The sequence below is a fragment of the Lithobates pipiens genome, unplaced genomic scaffold, assembly GCF_037356315.1.
Source record: "Lithobates pipiens isolate NorthernLeopardFrog02 unplaced genomic scaffold, aLitPip1_a1.2 Scaffold_13, whole genome shotgun sequence".
In the NCBI taxonomy this organism is placed as follows: Eukaryota; Metazoa; Chordata; class Amphibia; order Anura; family Ranidae; genus Lithobates; species Lithobates pipiens.
The window spans coordinates 139,518,874-139,540,075 of record NW_027507718.1 but is presented as its reverse complement, the minus strand read 5'-3'; the positions used below and the strand labels follow the sequence as shown (position 1 = coordinate 139,540,075).

The following is a 21,202-nucleotide window of genomic DNA, read 5'->3' as shown; positions in this document are numbered from 1 at the left end:
TGTCCTGGGGCATGTTTCTAACTGTGGGGGGCGTGGCTGTGTGTGACACATCACTGATCTCTGCTCCCGAACACAGGGAGCAGAGATCAGTGACACTGTCACTAGGCAGAACATGAAGATGCTTGTTTACACTAGCATCTCCCCGTTCTTCCTCCCGTGAGGCGATCACGGGTATCCTCGAGTTGGCAGGACCCGTGATCCGACTCACGGAGCTTGCCGCGGGCGTGCGCTCACTGGCCGCCTCTTTAAGGGCCACATACAGGTACATTATTCTGCCTGTAGAAGCCCTTCTGCCGACATATCGGCATGAGGCAGTCAGCAAACGGGTAAGCCCCATACACACTATCAGATTTTCTGCTGATTTTTGTCTTCAGATTTACCACAACCATGTAGTGCAAGGGCCTGCCTGATTGCATACAAATTGAAACTCCTAATGTTTGACCTCATATTATATGGTTTTGGGAAAGCTGAAGGAAAAAATCAGCAGAAAATCTGATAGGGTGTATGGGGCTTTTAGTGGCTACACACAGGGTCAGAGAGGATCCACTGACTGTAGGAGATCGATACTTTCACAAATGTCAAGTTGTCAGCAGACCTCATAGGAAGATTTTTATTTAACAAAGCACTGCAGGCAGCGGGAAAGGTAAGTATTTTACTCTCTTTTTTTACAGGGATATATTTCTGGCCAATTTTATCTTCCTGACAGGATGCTTTTAGGAAATGAATAATAAAACAAAAATGCAACTTGGCTACTGCCGATGTGAATGTGCATTATATGTGTAAAATAGTTGCGTAAATTGACAACGCTATACAAGTACCTGTAGAAAATAAATACAGGGCCAGTCATGTGAACAGATTACTTGGTGATAGGTATCTCAGTGTTTTCTTTTCATTATAGATCGCTATTTGATGACTTTGCTGGATAAGGATGAATGTGTGACAGAAGAATATGAAACCTGCCCTTGTTCTTCCCCCAGCATATTTACAGAGGCCTGTAATAATGAGACCTACATTGAGGTAAACCTATATGAAATTGTAATTATGGAGTCTTATTTTTATTTTTTTTTGCATTCATTAACCACTCAAGGACTGAGCCTCTTTCTGAGATTTGTTGTTTACATGTTAAAAACAGTTTTTTTTTTTGCTAGAAAATTACTTAGAACCCCCAAACATTATACATATTACATTATGCACCCTAGAGAATAAAATGACGGTTGTTGCAATACTTTCTGTCACACCATGTTTGCGCAGCAGTCATTCAATAAAAATAAAAATAAGACAACCGTAAAGTTAGCCCAATTTTTATTATATTGTGAAAGATAATTTGGTGACAAACTTTTACCCTTAAACATCTCCATAAGCAACGTTTAAAAAATTCTACAGGTTGAATATTTTTTGTTTTAGAGGAAATCTAGGGCTATAATTATTGCTCTCGCTGTACCGATCGTGGTGATACCTCACGTGTGGTTTGAACACCATTTTCATATGCGGGCGCTGCTCATGCTTGCCTTCGCTTCTGCCCGCGAGGGCGCGTTTAAAATGTTTTTAATTTTTTTTCCTTATTTATTTTACCTTTTTATTTTTACATTGTCACCTTTATTCCTATTACAAGGAATGTAAACATCCTTTGTCATAGAAAAACATGAAAGGACCTCTTAAATATGAGATCTGGGGTCAAAAAGACCTCAGATCTCATATTTACACTAAAATGTAATAAAAAATGTTTTAAGAGCTATGGGCGGAAGTGATGTTTTGACGCTGATTCCACCCTGCGATGATATGGTGTCAGGTGGTTGCCATCTCCCCTTTACTCGTCTCCATACCAAGCCGGGAAGAGGACCCTACCGGCACCGGAGAGTGGCAGGAGGGGAGGGACCTCTCCCATCGGCAATAAGTGACCTTGCGGCGAATCCGCTGCAGAGACTACTTTTATCAGAAACCTGACCACTCACTGAAGAAGAGGATACCGAGGTTATGGCAGCTAGCTGCTGCCATAACAAAGATATCCCTTTTCAAAGTGCCGATGTATATCGTTGTGAGCCGGTCCGGAAGTGGTTAACCCCTTCAAAACTGGGCCAATTCTGACATTTTTCACATGCAGGTAAAGAATCTGTATTTCTCTTTCGTTCATTGACGGACAAAGCACCTTTAAACTTGACCTTAGGGTTATATCGCAACCCTCAGAAGAGGACTAGGCAGAACATGTAAAAACAGAAAAACTGCACAGTACCGCCCAGGGGGTGGTCCTACTGGCTATAACCCCTCACTCTGCTTCCAGCAGCTCAGTTTTTTTCTGCCTAGTGTAGAAGGACCTGGCTTCCAGCGGGGACCATTAGTCCTGGGAACTTTTTTTCTTTTTTCTGCTTTTTGATTCCTGTGATCTACAATCAACAGCGGGGCTGGGTGACAGGCTGGATGATATAGATGCTGGTAGTCTCCCCAGCCTGGCCGTCGAGCGTGAGCAGACCTTAGTCGGCCACGTCATGTCCCATCTGATCCAGGGGCGGCCAGTGAGCTATATGCTTTGGGGCACACATATGAGCGGGCTACTGCTGTCTGTGTCACAATGTGCCATGGCCGACAGCCACCCCGTACTGCTCGGGTGATGGGTCTATCTGTGGAATGTGTCCAGCAGTCCCTGCACGCGGGGTAAGTATGGTTCCACCTGTCTCGGCAGGATGGAGCAGCTGGGTATTCCCTTGGAGCTTGACTAGGGAGTCTCTCACTCTCCCTTTCTTCTCTCCCTTTCCCTTTTCCCCATGCTATGGGCTGCTGTTTGACTGACTGGGCATAGAGGGTGCGGGGTAAATACCTGCCAGGGGTCCTCTGGGGGGGGGGGGGGGGCTCTGGATCCTGGCAGGGGGCTGCACTGGGCGGTTGGTGGTCCACTTGTCCTTTTCCCTGTTTTTAGGACATGCTGGGGGATCTGTGTGTATGCCATGTGGGCTGGCCGCCGTGCGAACTGCAGACAATTTTCTGTCGCCACAGACGAGTTTTTCTTAATCGGCCATTTTCTGGAAGTCCGGCTGCCGTTTTCCATTTATAATAAATATATTATTATATTTTGCAAAAAAAAAGTATGTGAACCCTTTTTGAATTAAATGGATTTCTGCACAAATAGGTCATAAAATGTGATCTGATCTTGATCTAAGTCACAACAATAGACAATCACAGTCTGCTTAAACTAATGACGCACAAAGAATTAAAGCAATAACTTCATCCAAACGTTTCCTGTAGTTGCAGATCAGATGTGTACAATGGTCAGGAGTAATTCTTGACCTTCCTCTTTACAGAACTGTTTCAGCAATATTCTTGGGATGTCTGGTGTGAATCGCTTTCTTGAGGTCATGTCACAGCATCTCAATCGGGTTGAGATCAGGACTCTGGGCCACTCCAGAAGGCGTATTTTCTTTTGTTTAAGCCATTCTGTTGTTGATTTACTTCTATGCTTTGGGTCGTTGTCCTGTTGCAACACCCATCTTCTGTTGAGATGGCCTTAAGTTCTCCTGCAAAATGTCTTGATAAACTTGGGAATTAATTTTTCCTTCGATGATAGCAATCCGTCCAGGCCCTGATGCAACAAAACAGCCCCAAACGATGATGCTGGTGTGCTGTGCCTCTTTTTCTCCACACATAGTGTTGTGTGTTTCTTCCAAACAACTCAACTTTGGTTTCATCTGTCCACAGAATATTTTGCATGTACTGCTGTGGAACATCCAGGTGCTCTTGTGCAAACTGTAAACGTGCAGCAATGTGTTTTTTTTTTTTTTTTGACAGCAGTGGCTTCCTCTTTGGTATCCTCCCATGAAATCCATTTTTGCTTAGTGTTTTACGTATCGTAGATTCGGTAACAGGGATGTTAGCATATGCCAGAGACTTTTGTAAGCCTTTAGCTGACACTCTAGGATTCTTCTTCACCTCATTGAGCAATCTGCGCTGTGCTCTTGCAGTCATCTTTACAGGACGCCCACTACTAGGGAGTAGCAGCAGTGCTGAACTTTCTCCATTTATAGACAATTTGTCTTACCATGGACTGATGAACAGCAGGGCTTTTGGAGATACTTTTATAACTCTTTCCAGCTTTATGCAAGTCAACAATTCTTAATCGTAGGTCTTCTGTGCGAGGCATCATTCACATCAGGAAATACTTCTTGTGAAAAGCAAACCCAGAACCAGTGTGTGTTTTTTATAGGTCAGGGCAGCTGTAACCAACACCTCCAATCTCATCTCATTGCTTGGACTCCAGTTGGCCGACACCTCACTCCAATTAGCTCTTGGAGATCTCATTAGTCTGTGGGTTCACATACTTTTTCCACCTGCACTGTGAATGTTTACATGGTGTGTTCAATAAAAAACATGGTAACATTTAATTATTTATGTGTCATTAGTTTAAGCAGACTGTGAATGTCTTAGATGAAGATCAGATCAGATTTTATGACCTATTTGTGCAGAAATCCATATAATTCCAAAAGGGTTCACATACTTTTTTTGTAACTGTATATATAATATTTTTTAGCAGAGACCCTAGAGAATAAAATGGTGGTTGTTGCAATATTTTATGTCGCACTGTATTTGCGCAGCGGTCTTTCGAGCGCATTAATTTTATTTTTTTTATTACATTTTTTTAATGAATGGGGAAAAAACAAAAAAACTTAAAGTTAGCCCAATTTTTTTGTATAATGTGAAAGATGTTTGGCCACGAGAATCGTAATCTTTATTCTAAGCAAAAAAATAGTGATTCTCATTTTAGCCAGAATCGTGCACCTCTAGCGTGTGTATGTATATACAGTTGTGCTCATAAGTTTACATACCCTGGCATCATTTATGATTTCTTGGCAATTTTCTGAGAATATGAACGATTACACAAAAAACTTTTCTTTCACTCATGGTTAGTGTTTGGCTGAAGCCATTTATTATCAATCAACTGTGTTTAAATCATAATGGCAACAAGCTACCCAAATGACCCTGATCAACAGTTTACATACTCCAGTTCTTAATACCGTGTATTGCCCCCTTTAACATCAATGACCGATTGATGTCTTTTGTGGTATTTGTGGATGAGGCTCTTTATCGTCTCAGATGGTAAAGCTGTGCATTCCTCTTGGCAAAAAGCCTCAAGTTCCTGTAAATTATTGCATGAACTTGTATGTTTGAGTGCTCCCCAGAATGACTCAATAATATTGAGGTCAGGAGACTGAGATGGCCTCTCCCAGAACCTTCGCTTATAGCTGCTGTTGTCATGTTGGAATGTCCAAGTATGTCCCATGCTTCCTGGCTGATGAATGCAAACGTTCCTCCAGTATTTTTTGCCAACAATTTTGACCAAAATATGTGTGCCTTTTTGTAGCTCACACATCCCCATAATATCAGCTATCCACCTCCGTACCTTTTATCATAGGCCTTGTTGACTCCTCTTCAAATGTAGCATTTATGGTTGTGGCCAAAAAATAAAAAAATTTGGTCTCGTCACAAATTACTCTGTGCCAGACGGTTGAGGCTTGTCTCTGTGCCGTTTGGCGTATTGTAAGCGGGATACTTTGTGTCATTTGCATAGTAATGGCTTTCTTCTGGCGATTCGACCATGCAGCCCACCTTTCTTCAAGTGCCTCCTTATTGTGCATCTTGAAACAGCTACACCACATGTTTTCAGTCCTGTATTTCATCTGACATTATTTGTGGGTTTTTTGTTGCATCCCAAACTATTTTTCTGGCAGTTGTGGCTGAAATTTTAGTTGGTCTACCTGACCGTGGTTTGGTTTCAACAAAACCCCTAATTTTCCACTTCTTGATTAGTTTGAACACTGCTGATTGGCATTCCCAATTCCTTTGATATTTTGTTTATATCCCTTTTTCCTTTTTTATACAGTTTACCTTTTCCTGCAGATCCTTTGACAATTCTTTTGCTTTCCTCATGACTCAGAATCCAGAAACGTCAGTGCAGCACTGGATGAATAATGCAAGGGTCTGTCAGGAGTCCAGAAACTCATTGACCTTTTATACACACACACCACACACACACACACACACACTAATTACAAGCAAACATATCACAGATGAGGATAGTTACCTTTAATAGCCATTCAAACCCCTTTGTGTCAACTTGTGTGCATGTTATCAGGCTATTATCTCTGAAAAATGGCCAAGAAATCCTAACTTCTGCCAGGGCATTTTTATCATTTTTTCCAGTGCTGATATTCTGTAGATTTAAAAGTTTTATTGTTACTGTCCTTTAAAAAAATGTTTTACATCACTTTTATTGCTGTCGCAAGAAATATAAACATCCCTTGTGACCGTAATAGGCAGCGACAGGCATTCTTAATGGAAGGTTCTGGGGTCTGGAGATGGTTTTGTAACCTTGAGATTGCCCATGCTTTTCCACAATTTTTGTTCTCAAATCCTCAGACAATTTTTTGCCACTCTTTCTCTGTGTGGCACACAGAGGCACACCATAGAAAGGTTGAGTCAATTTTTCACCATTTTAACTGGTTGCTGGTGTGATTTCTATGTGGTCAGCACCTGTTAATTGATATAGGTGTATACAAATTACAGGAGTATCACAAACTTGGAATGCAATTATTTCTTATAATTTTGAGACGGTGCCAATCATTTTTGCCCAGTTCATTGTTGGAATTTTGCATGGAAAGAGTCAAATTCTGGCTTTTTTTGTTTCCACTTTTTTGTGTCATACCAATACAAACAATAAACAAACATGAGAAGGCCTAAACATCTCTAATTGCAACCATTTTCTGGGTGAAGTGGCGAATTATCTGACAAATGCATGGGTGCCAATATTTTTGTCCACTTTGTGTTCTGTGTGTGTATCTATCTATCCAGCACTCAGCATAAATAAGTACACCCCTTTTGAAAAGTATGATTTTATCGCTATCTCAATGAATGCAAGAACAATTTCCAAAATCTTGACAAAACAGATTATTTTAGCTCCATTACATGAAAGTAAGGTTAATAATATAACTTACAATATTACAAAATCGTCAGTTGCTCAAATTAGATGATGCAAATATTAATACACCTCACAACAAAAACTACTACATCTAGTATTTTGTATGACCTCAATGATTTGTAAGGACAGCACCAAGTCTTTTAGGCATGGAATGAACAAGTTAGCGACTTCCTATCTTTTTCCATTCTTCAAGAATGACCTCTTTTAGAGGTTGGATGGAGAATAATGCTCAAATTGTGTCTTCAGAATTCCCCATAGGTGTTCGATTGGGTTCTGATTAGGAGACATACTTGGCCACTGAATCACGTTCACCTTGTTCTTCAGAAATGCAACAGTGGTGTGTGTTTTGGATCATTTTCATATTGTAAATGGGCACGGTGTGATGGTAGCTTCTACTTTCAATATAGAGCAGTACATCTGTGAATTCATGATACCATCAGTGAAATGCAGCTCCCTGACACCAGCAGCACTCATGCAGCCCCACAGAAGGACACTGCCCTCGCAATGTTCCACTGTAGACACCATGCATTTTTCTTTGTACTCCTTGCCTTTGCGACGCCACCCAGTTTTGAAGCCATCTGTTCCAAAAACATTTATCTTGGTCTCATCACTCCAGAGTACAGAGTCCCAGTAGTCTTTTTTTCTTTTTCAGCATGGGCCCTGGCAAATTCTAAGTGGGCTTTTTTTGTGCATGGGCTTTAGGAGAGGCTTCTCTCTGTGGACAACACCCATGCATGCCATTCCTCTGCAGTGTACGCTGTATTGTCATGTGAAACAATCACCCCAGTTTGGCTTTCTACTTTTTAGCTAACTGCAGTGAACTTTTATGGTGATTTTTCTTCAACCTTTCTCATCAGAAGATGCTCCTGTCAAGGTGTTAACTTCCGTGGAGGGCATGGATGTCTTTGTGAGATGGTTGCAGTTCCATCTTTGTTAAATTTTTATATCCATTTTGCTACAGTATTCTAACTGATAAGTAAAGCTTTGCTGATCTTCTTGTAGCCTTAACCTTTCTTGTGTAAATAAATTCTCGGGCCTTGTGACATTTCTCTTCCATGTGGTGCCATTGCTGACAACATGAAATGGGAAAGGGTTTTATTTAACCACTTTCAGACCGGACCATTTTGCTGGTCAATGAGGTCTTTTTACAATTTGGCACTGCGCTGCTTTAACTGGTAATTGCGCGGTCATGCAATGTTGCACCCAAACAAAATTTGCGTCCTTTTCTTCCCACAAATAGAGCTTTCTTTTAAAGGTATTTGACTGACTCTGCGATTTTTATTTTTTGCGATATAAACGTAAAAAGACCGCAAATTTTGAAAAAAAATGATATTTTCTACTTTTTGTTATTAGAAAAATCCAATAAACTCAATTTTAGTCATACATTTAGGCCAAAATGTATTCAGCCACATGTCTTTGGTAAAAAAAAAAGTCAATAACTGTATATTTATTGGTTTGCGCAAAAGTTGTCACATCTACAAACTAAAGTACGTTTTCTGGAATTTACGCAGCTTTTAGTTTATGACTGCCTATCTCATTTCTTGAGGTGCTAAAATGGCAGGGCAGTACAAAACCCCCCCAAATGACCCCATTTTGGAAAGTAGATACCCTAAGGAAATTGATAAGAGGCATGTTGAGCCCATTGAATATTTTTTTTTTTTGCCTCAAGCGATTGAATAATGACCAAAAAATTTTTTTTTTTTTTTTTTTTTTACACAAAGTTGTCACTAAATGATATATTGCTCACACATGCCATGGTTATATGTGGAATTGTACCCCAAAATACATTCTGCTGCTTCTCCTGAGTACGGGGATACCACATGTGGTCGACTTTTTGGAAGCCTAGCCGCGTACGGGGCCCCGAAAGCCAAGCACCGCCTTCAGGATTTCTAAGGGCATACATTTGTAATTTCACTCCTCACTACCTATTACAGTTTTGAAGGCCATAAAATGCCAATATGGCACAAAACCCCCACAAATGACCCCATTTTAGAAAGTAGACACCCCAAGCTATTTGCTGAGAGGCATGTTGAGTCCATGGAATATTTTATATTTGGCACAAGTTGCGGGAAAATTACAAACTTTTATTTATTTATTTATTTTTTTCACAAAGTTGTCACTAAATGATATATTGCTCACGCATGCTATGGGCATATGTGAAATGACACCCCAAAATAAGTTCTGCTGCTTCTCCTGAGTACGGGGATACCACATATGTGGGACTTTTTGGGAGCCTAGCCGCGTACGGGGCCCCGAAAACCAAGCACTGCTTTCAGGCTTTCTAAGGGCGTTACAGTTTTGAAGGCCATAAAATGCCAAGATGGCACAAACCCCCCCCCCAAATGACCCCATTTTGGAAAGTAGACACCCCTAAATTTAGGGGTACACTAGTGAGACTAGGTAATAAATGGCGGGTGCCCTTAAACTATAAAAAAATAACTAACCAACCAGCGTCACCTGTAACAGTTATATGGTGATCACTGGTGAAAGGGTTAACTAGGGGGCAATCAGGGGGCTTTATGCGGTAGTTTATGGGGGTCCCTGGCGCTATAAAAAGCTGCGGCGAACCTAAATACCTACCTGCCTAACTAGCGTCACCTGTGACACTAATACAGCGATCAGAAAAACGATCGCTTATTAGGCTGGGTTCACACTGGAGCGATGCGGGAACGCCACGAATCTGCGGCGGGTTCCCGCATCGCATGCCTCCCGGCGGCAGTTCACACTGCCCTATGCGAACTGCTGGGAGTGTCAGTGAAATGTTAATGACACCCCCAGATCAGTTTGCATATCGCAGTGCGATCTGCAAACTCGGATCGCATGGTGTGAACACCCATGCGATCCGATTCTGCTGCGGACCAAAAAAAGGGTCCCGTGCGAATTTGCGGCGGGTGCGGCGCGAGTTCAGCCATACTATCTGTATGGCTGAACTCGAATCGCAGAGATCGGATGTGATTTGCACTGCAGTGCGGTGCGAATCACATCCGTTCTCATAAACCGCTGCAATGTGAACCCAGCCTTAGTGACACTGGCGACGGGGGTGATCACGGGGTTAAACCTTTATTGGGGGGGTTAGGGGGTACATTAGAACTAAAGGGGGCTAACCCTAACTGCCCTAACAGTTATTACAGTCACAAATGACACCAATGCAAAAAAAATAAAATGCAATTGGTGTCACTGTGACTGGGGGGGCAGGGGTAATTGGGGGGGTGATCGGGGGGTGAAGGGAGGGTGTGAGTGTGCCTGGCATGTTCTACTGTGTAGTGTCGTGTTGGTGCAACTCACCGATCCTCTCTCCTCGGTGCCGGAACGAAAAATACCGACACAGAGGAGAGATTACATCACTTCCTCTGCCTGTGTTTACATTACAGGAGAGGAAGTGATGCAATGCTTCACTTCCATTCGTCAGGAGCGATCGCGAGGGGGTGGCCATGAATGAATGGCCGCCCCCTCATCCCGGATCGCTCCTGCACGGATACCGACTGCCGCTGGCACCGGGGGGGCAGGGACGTACAGGTACGCCCATATGCCTGCCCGTGCCATTCTGTCGACGTATATCGTCGTGCGGCGGTCGGCAAGTGGTTAAGTAATGCCCTTTTATAATCAACTGTCTGCTGGACACCTGTTTAATGAATAATTAGACTCACCTGTAGTTTAATTCTTGTTACCGTATATACTCGAGTATAGGCCGACCCGAGTATAAGCCGAGGCCCCCAATTTACCCCCAAAAAACTGGGAAACCTATTGACTCGTGTATAAGCCGAGGGTGAGATATGCCTGTCCATCCCTGTGTGTGTGTCCATCCATCCATCCATCCCTGTGTGTGTGTCCATCCATCCATCCATCCCTGTGTGTGTGTGTGTCCATCCATCCATCCATCCCTGTGTGTGTGTGTGTGTGTCCATCCATCCATCCATCCCTGTGTGTGTGTCCGTCCATCCATCCATCCATCCATCCATCCCTGTGTGTGTGTCCGTCCATCCATCCATCCATCCATCCCTGTGTGTGTGTCCATCCCTGTGTGTATGTCCATCCATGTGTGTGTGTGTGTGTGTGTGTGAGGCCTTGTGTGTCCAGCCTACCTGTGTCCCCAGCCTCCGTCCGGTCCCGAGCCTCCGTCCGGTCCCGTCCTGTCCCGAGCCGAGCCTCCGTCCGGTCCGGTCCCGTCCCGTCCCGAGACTCCGTCCGGTCCCGTCCCGTCCCGAGCCGAGCCGAGCCTCCGTCCGGTCCCGTCCCAGGATCACCGCTCTTCGTCGGCGCCCATTTTCCTGTTCAAATGCCGCGCCTCCCTGTCTGTGATAGGCGGAACACAATTTCCCAGCAGTCTGTGTTCCGCCTATCACGGCCATCCTTTCATCCTCGTCCGTAGTACGAGGATGAGCGGATGTCCGTGATAGGCGGAACACAGGCTGCTGGGAAATTCAGTGTTCCGCCTATCACAGGCGAAGGCGGAGCCGGAGGCGCGGCTTTTGAATTAGAATAGAATGGCCGCTGTCTGTCTGCTCGACACGCTGATCGAGCAGGCAGACAGCGATGACTCGAATATAAGCCGAGGGGGGCACTTTCAGCCTCAAAAAAGAGGCTGAAAATCTCGGCTTATACTCGAGTATATACGGTAATTAGAATTTTGTCTAAGGGCTAGTTCACACCAGACGCCGTTCTGTGTGCTTTTTTTCTGCACTAAAAATGCATGCACAGTGTTTTCCATGTATTCCAATGGCTCTAGTTCACACCATGCAGTCTGTTTCTGGTCAGTTTCTGGTGCAGAAACTGACCGGAACTGACTGTATTGGTACAGAAAAAACAGAACTGCATTGAACTGCATCTGGTGTGGACTGGCCCTAAAATTTAGCTTTGCTCCTCAGACTTTCCTTGGGGTGTACAGTGGAATGTTGGATTACGTTCATAACCCATTCCAGGAGAATGCTTGTAATCCAAAGCACTCCCATATCAATGCGAGTTTCCCCATAGAAGTCAATGGAAATGAAAATGATTAGTTCCACATTGACTACTATTGTATGCAGTACCGCATGTGGCCAGAGGTGGGGGGGGGGGTCGTCGGAGAGACTCGGAAATACTTGGAGACGGCTCAGATGCACTCAGAAACCCCTCGGGAAACTGTAGCTCCCCAGACCATGACACTCACACCACCATGCTTGACTGTAGGCAAGACACACTTGTCTTTGAACTCCTCACCTGGTTGCCGCCACATATGCTTGACACCATCTGAACCAAATAAGTTTATCTTGGTTTCATCAGACCACAGGACATGGTTCCAGTAATCCTTGTCCTTAGTCTGCTTGTCTTTGACAAACTGCTGGCTTTCTTGTGCATCATCTTTAGAAGAGGCTTCCTTCAGGGACGACAGCCATTCAGACCAATTTGATGCAGTGTGCAACATATGGTCTGAGCACTGACAGGCTGACCCCCCCATTCCTTCAACCTCTGCAGCAATGCTGGCAACACTCATTGGAGTGGAACCTGTCAAACCGCTGTATGGTCTTGGCCACCATGCTACAGCTCACTTTCAGTGTCTTGGCAGTCTTTTTATAGCCTAGGCCATCTTTATATAGAGGAACAATTCTTTTTTTTCAGATCCACAGAGTTCTTTGCAATGAGGTGCCATATTGAACTTCCAGTGACCAGTATGAGAGAGTGAGCGCAATAACACCAAATTTAACACACCTGCTCCTAATTCACACCTGAGACCTTGTAACACTGTCGGGGCTGGGCTCAGCCTTTCCTTCTCTGAGCTGGCCACTCAGCTCCCAGCTAATTTCCAGCTCCTATTTCTCGACAGTGACTCACCTGTTGATGATGTCCTGCCTACTTAAGCCGTCCAGCCCAGATGATCTCTGCCTTTGCCATGGTCTCATTTCTAGAGATGCTCTCCTGTGTTCCTGTTAAATGCCTTGCTTGGCTGACGTTCCTACTGGCTCCAGATCCTGCTTGCTGTTCTACTACGCTCATATCTGGCTCCCTGACATTTTGGCTGGTCTGACTATCCGTTCCCGTTCCTGAACTCCTGACTCTGTTTTGACTACGTTTACTCTGTTTAGCTTTTTTTTTATTATTATTAAACAAGTGAGATTTAACTGTACTTCTGTCTCGATCTGATTCATGGTTTCCGACAGTCAGATGACACCAGGGAGGGAAAATTACTAATTTGGACATTTTTCATTTAGGGTGTACTCACTTTTATTGCCAGCGGTTTAGACATCTTGTTGTCAGAGTGTGTGTGTGTGTGTGTGTGTGTGTGTGTATGTGTGATATATATATATATATATATATATATATATATATATATATATATATATATATATATATATATATATATATAAAATATAATATAAATTAATTTACCAAAAGTATTGGAAGGCCTGTCTTTACACGCACATGAACTTTGATGGCATCCCTGTCCTAGTCAATAGTGTTCAATATTGAGTTACCCTACCCTTTGCCACTATAATAGCTTCAACTCTTCTGGGAAGGCTGTTCACAAGGTTTAGGAGTGTGTCTATGGGAATGTTTGACCATTCTTCTGAAAGCACATTTGTGAGGTCAGGCAAGCAGTAAATGACATATAGTAAGGGAAAAAAGTATTTGATTCCCTGCTGATTTTGTACTTTTGCCCGCTGATGAAGAAATTATCATTCTATAATTTTAATGGTAGGTGTATTTTAACAGTGAGAGACAGAATAACAAAAAATCCAGAAAAAAGCATTTAAAAAAAGTTATAAATTTGATTGGCATTTTAATGAGTGAAATAGGTATTTGACCCCTTCGCAAAACATAACTTACATACTTGGTGGCATTTTTTGGCAATCAGAGGTCAGACGTTTCTTGTAGTTGGCCACCAGGTTTTCACGCCTCTCAGGAGGGTTTTTGTTTTACTCCTCTCCAAGTCATTAAGGTTTCAAGGCTGACGTTTGGTAACTCGAACCTTCAGCTCCCTCTGCATATTTTCTATGGAATTAAGGTCTGGTGACTGGCTAGGCCACTCCAGGACCTTAATGTGCTTATTGAGCAACTCCTTTTGTTTTCTTGGCCTTTTGTTTTCCTGGCTGAGGGAAGGCGGCACTCACCCAAGATTTGACAGTATGTAGCCCTGTCCACTGTCCCTTCTGATGTGGTGAAGTTGTCCTGTCCCCTTAGCAAAAAAAAATGCCCCCAAAGTATAATGCTTTCACCTCCATGTTTGATGGTGGGGATGGTGTTCTTGGGGTCGTAGGTAGCATTGCTTCTCCTCCAAACCCAGCAATTTGTTGATGCCAAATGGCTTGATTTTTGATCTCATCTGACCACAACACTTTCACCTAGTTCTCCTCTGAATCCTTCAGATGTTCATTAGCAAACTTCACATGGGCCTGTACATATGCCTTCTTGAGCAGGGGGACATTGCTGGCACTGCAGGATTTCAGTCCTTCAAGGCGTAGTGTGTTACCAATTGTTTTGCTGGTGACCATGCTCCCAGCTGCCTTGAGGTCATTGACCAGATTCTCCCATGTAGTTCTGAGCTGATTCTCATGGTCAATGAAACTTCACAAGGTGAGATCTTGCATGGAGCCCCAGACTGAGGGAGATTGACAGTTATTTTGTATTTCTTCCACTTGTAAATAATTGCACCAACTGTTATTGCCCTCTAACCCAAGCTGCTTGGCGATGCTCTTGTAGCCCATTCCAGCCTTGTGTAGGTCTACAATCTTGTACTTGACATCCGTGGACAGCTATTTGGTTTTAGCCATGGCGGATAAATTGGAATCTGATTGCTTCTGTGGACATGTGTCTTTTACAGCGTTAACGAGCTGAGTTTAGGAGCACTCCCTTTTTGAGAGTGCTCCTAATCTCAGCTTGTTGCCTGTATAGAAGACCTCTGGGAGCCAGAAATCTTGGTGATTGATGGGGAATTTCACTCCTTAAAAAGCAAATTAATGTATTTTTTTAAATGCATTTTTCTGGATTTTTTTGTTCTGTCCCTTACTGTTAAAATAAACCTACCATTAAAATTAGACTGATCATTTCTTTGTCAGTGGGCAAACATACAAAATCAGCAGGGGATCAAATACTTTTTTTCCTCACTGTATCTGAGGGGTTGTACAAAACTCTTCAAGGTAGCTTTGCATTGCATTTTACAGAAAATTACAGGAAAGGTGTGTTGTTTTTTTTTTTTTATACCATTCAATTACAATTTCACTTGTGTCACAATTGTATACGCTATAATTTTTTTTTAATTTGCTAATTTTTTTCCCCCACAAAAGTGGAGTTGCCCTTTTTTAATGTTTTATTATTAAATGTAGAGTATAAGCAGGAAATCTTTTTTGTTTTTAAGTTTGTCAAAGCAGGGAGACTTTTGTCAGAGTTCTGGTCACAGAAATCTCAGATATCTGGGTCCTGACTCTGTTCTAGGGGCTACAAACTGGATTTGCAGACCCTGCCTCTTCCCCACTTCATGCTCTCAAATTTACTACTCACCTTGCAATGGCGGGCAGATCTTTGTTTGTATATTTAAATCTTCTAGTACATTTAACAATCCCCTCCCACCCAGGCTGTTGCTGTTTGCTGTGCCCTCTCTGGCCATTTATGCAGAATGAAGGCATTCCAATATCGGAGGTTTGTTACTGGCCAGATCACCAGTTGAAAACTTATAAAAGAAAACAAATGTAGCCACCACATCTAATGATTGGTAAGCAGCAATATATTACATATTTTGGTTTTGGGCTTAATGCTGTTTTAAGCAGTCCAGTGCTTCCAATGCGATAACAACAAAAACCTTTCTCTTTAGATTCAACTTTTGGGAGTAAGGCTTTTTCCAATCGATTTGTTTTTACGTAATTTGTATTTTAGCCATTTCCAAAACCCCTTCTAATCCATTTAGCAGTAATTGGACACTCTCTGTCTTTTTATGACCGTGACTTGTCGTACAAAGTGATTTATTTTTTTTGTTAATGCTGTAAGAATAGGCACCGTTTTATCATCTCTCACTGCTTCATGACGTGCTTCAGATGAAAAAGTATATGGATTGTAAAGTATTATTAGAATGCTAAACCTGCAAACTAGACTACATTATGCAAAAGTACTTACCTCCTGAAGATCACATCTAACTGTCTTATGCAAAGTTTTTGCGCTGTGCTTTTATGTTTTGAAGTAGTGTCCTGCTACATAACTCTTCTTAAAAATCTATTTTTTTTTTTGCAGATATGGAATGAGTTTATGAACCGCTCTGGGGAAGAACAAGAGAAGGTTCTTCTGTACTTGGAGCAGGAAGTGAGGAGACCTAGGGAAAGAATTAATAAACTAAAGGATAAGAGGACAGGTACCTTACTAAACCATTTTGCCGCAATGTGTGGTACTTTGAGGATTTATTTTAATTATATCATGATCTGTTATAGCAAGCAAATACAGAGAAGTTCTTCACTTATAAGAATATGGTTGATTCCAAAACCGTTGTCAAATTGAGTTTTTTCAGTTTAATAGAGAAGGGAACCACTTCTAGACCAGTCGGCTTCCTACGCATTTCTAATTGGTTAAGCACTGGTGATGATTTCTGCACCTGCCATGGTGTAGCGGGGAAGGTTATGGGGCTTAATGGTGAAGGGACAGGATTTTGTCTCAACACAATTTTTGTCATGTATTTGTGCTTGAGTCTAGCCACCCACCACAGGCTTCCATAATGTAGATGCACATTGGTATCTGTTGTAATTTGATTCTTGCTATATTAAAAGTCCTACTGTTCAGACTAGGAGGATTTCATCTCTTTCAGAATTGAAATATCATATAGTACACAGCACAATGGGAAACAGATGCAAAATTACCTACTTTTACTATTCTGAAGAGACAGAATTAAAGCTTTGCTTTCCTATTAGCCCCTTTCACACATATGGGACCATTCATTACATCAGTTCAGTCACGTCAAAATGGATGACGTAGTCATCCGTTTTTCATCCAAAAGAAAGTGACTGAACTTCAAACACTGTATATAGCTGGTGGCTAAGGAGGGGGCCGGGAACCTGGCTGTCGCGTCCCTAACAGCCGATGAGTGATGACTCATGAACTCGCCAGCAATTTTTTTTATTTTAACATTTAGCTGTCAGCTAAATGTTAAAATAAAAAAAAATTGCCGGTGAAAAAAATGGCTTGGTGCCCTTGCCAAGCCCTTCAGGTCTAGTATGGATTCTAGTATGGATTCGGAGGCAAAAAATGGCCCAATCCATTTCAGACCTTTATCAGAGCATGCAACCATACCAGGCCACATGCCCTCAACATGGGGGGATGGGTTCTTTGGGGGGGTTCCCCCCCATATGTATGGGTAATTGTACCCATACCAATTCACCCCAAAAAGCAGTGATATGTAAAAAAAGACAAGAGATGGTTTTTGACAAGTCCTTTATTAAACAAATAGCTCTGAGCGTCTTCTCCCAGAGAGAATATGGAGAAATATCTGTATGCGAGTGACCAGGCCCGAAGAGCCATATTGGATGCCTGTGATCTTCAGGCCCTCAGATGGCACTGCATTAAAAACGGGCATGATTCTGTGATGGACCTCAATGCATGGGCCCAGGGATACTTTCAAAAATCACTGTCTGTGAGTACAGTGGGCATAAAATGTCTATACACCCCTTTTTAAAATGTCAGGTTTCTATGATGTAAAAAAAAAAAAAAAAAAAGAGAGAAAGAGTAATCATTTCAAAACTTTTTCCACCTTTTAAATGTGACCTATAAACTGTACAAATCAATTGACAAACAAACTGAAATCTTTTAAGGGTTGGAGGGAGTAAAAATAAAATAACGTGATTGCATAAATGTGCAACACCCTCTTATAACTGGGGATGTAGCTATGCTCAGAATTGAGCAATCCCATTCAAACTCATGTTGCATAGGAGTCAGTACACACCTGCCATCATTTTGAAGTGCCTCTGATTAACCCCAAATAAAGTTCAGCTGTTCTAGTAGTTCTTTCCTGACATTTTCTTAGTCTCATCCTACAGCAAAAGCCACGGGATCTCATTGTTAAAAGGTACCCTTCCCCTGACTGATACAAAAGAATTTCCAAGGGATTAGATATACTATGAAACACAGTGAAGACCGTCATTGTTAAGTGGAGAAAATATGGCACAACAGTGACATTACCAAAAACTGTATGTCCCTCCAAAATTGATGAAAAAAACTAGAAGAAAACTCGTCAGGGAGGCTGCCAAGAGGCCTGCAGCAACATTTAAAGGAGCTACCGGAGTATCTGGCAAGTACTGGCTGTGTGGTACACATGACAACAATCTCCTGTATTTTTTCATATGTCTGGGGTAGAGTGGCAAGACGGAAGCCTTTTCTTACCAAAAATAAAACATCCAAGCCCAGCTAAATTTAGCAAAAACACATCTGAAGTCTCCCAAAAGCAGGGAAAATGTGTTCTGGTCTGATGAAACCAAGGTTGAACTTTTTGGCCATAATTCCAAAAGATATGTTGGGAGCAAAAACGATGTACCGTATTTATTGGCGTATAACACGCACTTTTTTCCCCTTAAAATCACCAGAAAAACAGCATACCCACAGTGAAGCATGGTGGTGGCAGCATAATGCTTTTGAGCTGTTTTTCTTCAGCTGGAACAAGGGCCTTAGTCAAGGTAGAGGGCATTATAAACAGTTCCAAATACCAGTCAATATTGGCACAAAACCTTACGGCTTCTGCTAGAAAGCTGAACCTGAAGAGTTACTTCATCTTTTAGCATGACAAGGAGCCAAGCATACATCCACATCAACAAAGGAATGGCTTCACCAGAAGAAGATGATTAAAGTTTTGGAATGGCCCAGACCTGAATCCGATTGAAAATCTGTGCGGTGATCTGAAGAGGGCTGTGCACAGGGGATGCCCTCGTAATCTGACAGATTTGGAGTGTTTTTGCAAAGAGTTAGCAAATATTGCCAAGTCGAGATGGGTCATACTGAGAGACTCGTACGTGCTGTATTAAAATCAAAGGTGCTTCAACAAAGTATTCGTTTAAGGGTGTGCACACTTATGCAACCATATTATTTTAGTTTATTTTTACTTCCCTCCACATAAAAAATTTCAGTTTGCTGTTAAACCGAGTTGTACAGTTTATAGGTCACATTAAAGGTGGGAAAAGTTCTGAAATATTTTATCTTTCGTATATATATATATATTTTTTTACATCACAGAAACTTGACATTTTAACAGTGGTGTGTAGATTTTTATATCCACTGTACATTTTGTAATTACATTACAATCCATAAATGCAAGGTAAAGCTCTATCATGCAAAGAAGAAGCCATATCTGAACATGATCCAGAAATGCCGCCGTCCGAACTCCAGCAACTGGTCTCCCCAGTTCCCTAATGTTTACAACATTTACATGGCCCTGTACCAACTTTTTTGAGTGCTGTCATCAATTTTAAAATGTAACACTTATTTTTTTTCTTAACCACTTGCTTACTGGGCACTTACCCTGCCCAGACCAATTTTTAGCTTTCAGGGCTGTCGCACTTTGATAATTGCGCAGTCATGTAACACTGTACTCAGATTACATTTTTATAATTTTTGTCACACAAATATAGCTTTCTTTTGGTGGTATTTTATTTTTTGCTAAACAAAAAGACAGACAGATTTTTTGGGGGGAAAAAAAAGCATGTTTCATAGTTTGTTATAACATTTTTCAAACTTGTAATTTTTGCACAGATCAGGCAACACTGATAGGCACTGATAAGACTGCGATGATGAGGCAGCACTGATGAACCCTGATGGGTGGCACTGGTAGTTGTCACTGATGGGCACTGGCAGGTGGCATTGATAGGCAGCACTGGTGATGATGCACCGATTGATGACATTTATAGGTGCCACTGTGGGCACTGGTAGGTGGCACAGGTGGGTACAGATGACTCTGCAGAGCTTCTCCACGATCAGGACTGATGTCCCTCTCACAGGCGCCGGTGATCGGCTTTTTTTTTTCTCCTCGCACTATCAGCGCAAGGAGAAAAAATTGCAGATTACCGGTCTGTTTACATCACATGATAAGTTGTCATTGGCTGACAGCTGATTACATGGCAATGGGTCGGGATTAACCCCTTATTACAATCTGTGATCAGCCGAGTTTCATAGACTCGCTGATCACAGGGTGCGCACAGGCTGCTCGAGCACGGGAGGATTTCTACTGACGCCCTCCCGGCAAAGTAGGTCCACGCTGTAGCCACCATTCGGCTGTAGCACAGACAGGAAGAGGTTAAATGGTTAATTTTCTCAGTTTAAAACATTTAATGTTTCTTTTCTTTTGTTGGTTAACTATATGGATCTATGAGAGGTGCAAATAATTGCATTCTGTTTTTATGATTTTAACCACTTTCAGACCGGACCATTTTGCTGGCTTAAGACCAGACCACTGTTTGCGATTTGGCACTACGTCGCTTTAACTGACAATTGTGCGGTCGTGCGACGTGGCTCCCAAAATAAATTGACGTCCTTTTTTTTTGATCACCTCTGCGTTGTTTTTTTTGTGCTATAAACAAATATAGAGCGAGAATTTAAAAAAAAACGCATTATTTTTTTACTTTCTGTTATAATAAATATCCCCAAAAATAGATATAATAAAAAAATTTCCCTCAGTTTAGGCCGATACGTATTCTTCTACATATTTTTGGTAAAAAAAATCTCAATAAGCGATTATTGATTGGTTTGCGCAAAAGTTATAGCGTTTACAAAATAGGGGATAGTTTTATGGCATTTTTATTAATAATTTTTTTTTACTAGTAATGGCGGTGATCAGCGATTTTTATTGTGACTGCGACATTATGGCGGACACATCGGACATTTTTGACACATTTTTGGGGACAATTGTCATTTATACAGAAATCACTGCTATGCAAATGCAGTGATTCCTGTGTAAATGACACTGGCAGTGAAGAGGTTAACCAGTGGGTGGCAGTGTAGGGGTTAAGTGTTCCTAGGGGCGTGTTACTAACTGTGGGGGGCTAGGCTTTGTTTTAGTGAACACTGATCTCTGCTCCAATCACATGGAGCAGAGATCAGCGTCACTTGTTGCTAGGCAGAATGGGGAGATGCTGTTTACAACGGCATCTCCTTGTTCAGCCACCCCGTGAGACGATCGCGGGTATGCCCGCGGCGATCGAGTCCGCGGGACCCGCGACTGGACTCACAGGGGTCCTGACCGGCACGCGAGCGTGCCGCCAGCGCGGTGCTTGCGATGGCAGGGCGGCATTTAAAATGGGACATACCTGT

At 42.3% G+C, this 21,202-nt stretch overlaps 1 protein-coding gene across 2 annotated transcripts in view; it reads left to right on the top strand.

Moving 5' to 3' along the window:
- R3HDM4 (R3H domain containing 4) overlaps window positions 1-21,202 on the top strand; it is a 102,790-nt gene that overhangs the window by 62,382 nt on the left and 19,206 nt on the right. For both annotated transcript variants that reach the window (XM_077475649.1, XM_077475648.1), the window contains exons 3-4: window positions 899-1,017; window positions 16,157-16,274. In XM_077475649.1, coding sequence (XP_077331775.1) covers window positions 899-1,017; window positions 16,157-16,274 — 237 coding nt within the window. The remainder of the gene's footprint in view (window positions 1-898; window positions 1,018-16,156; window positions 16,275-21,202) is intronic.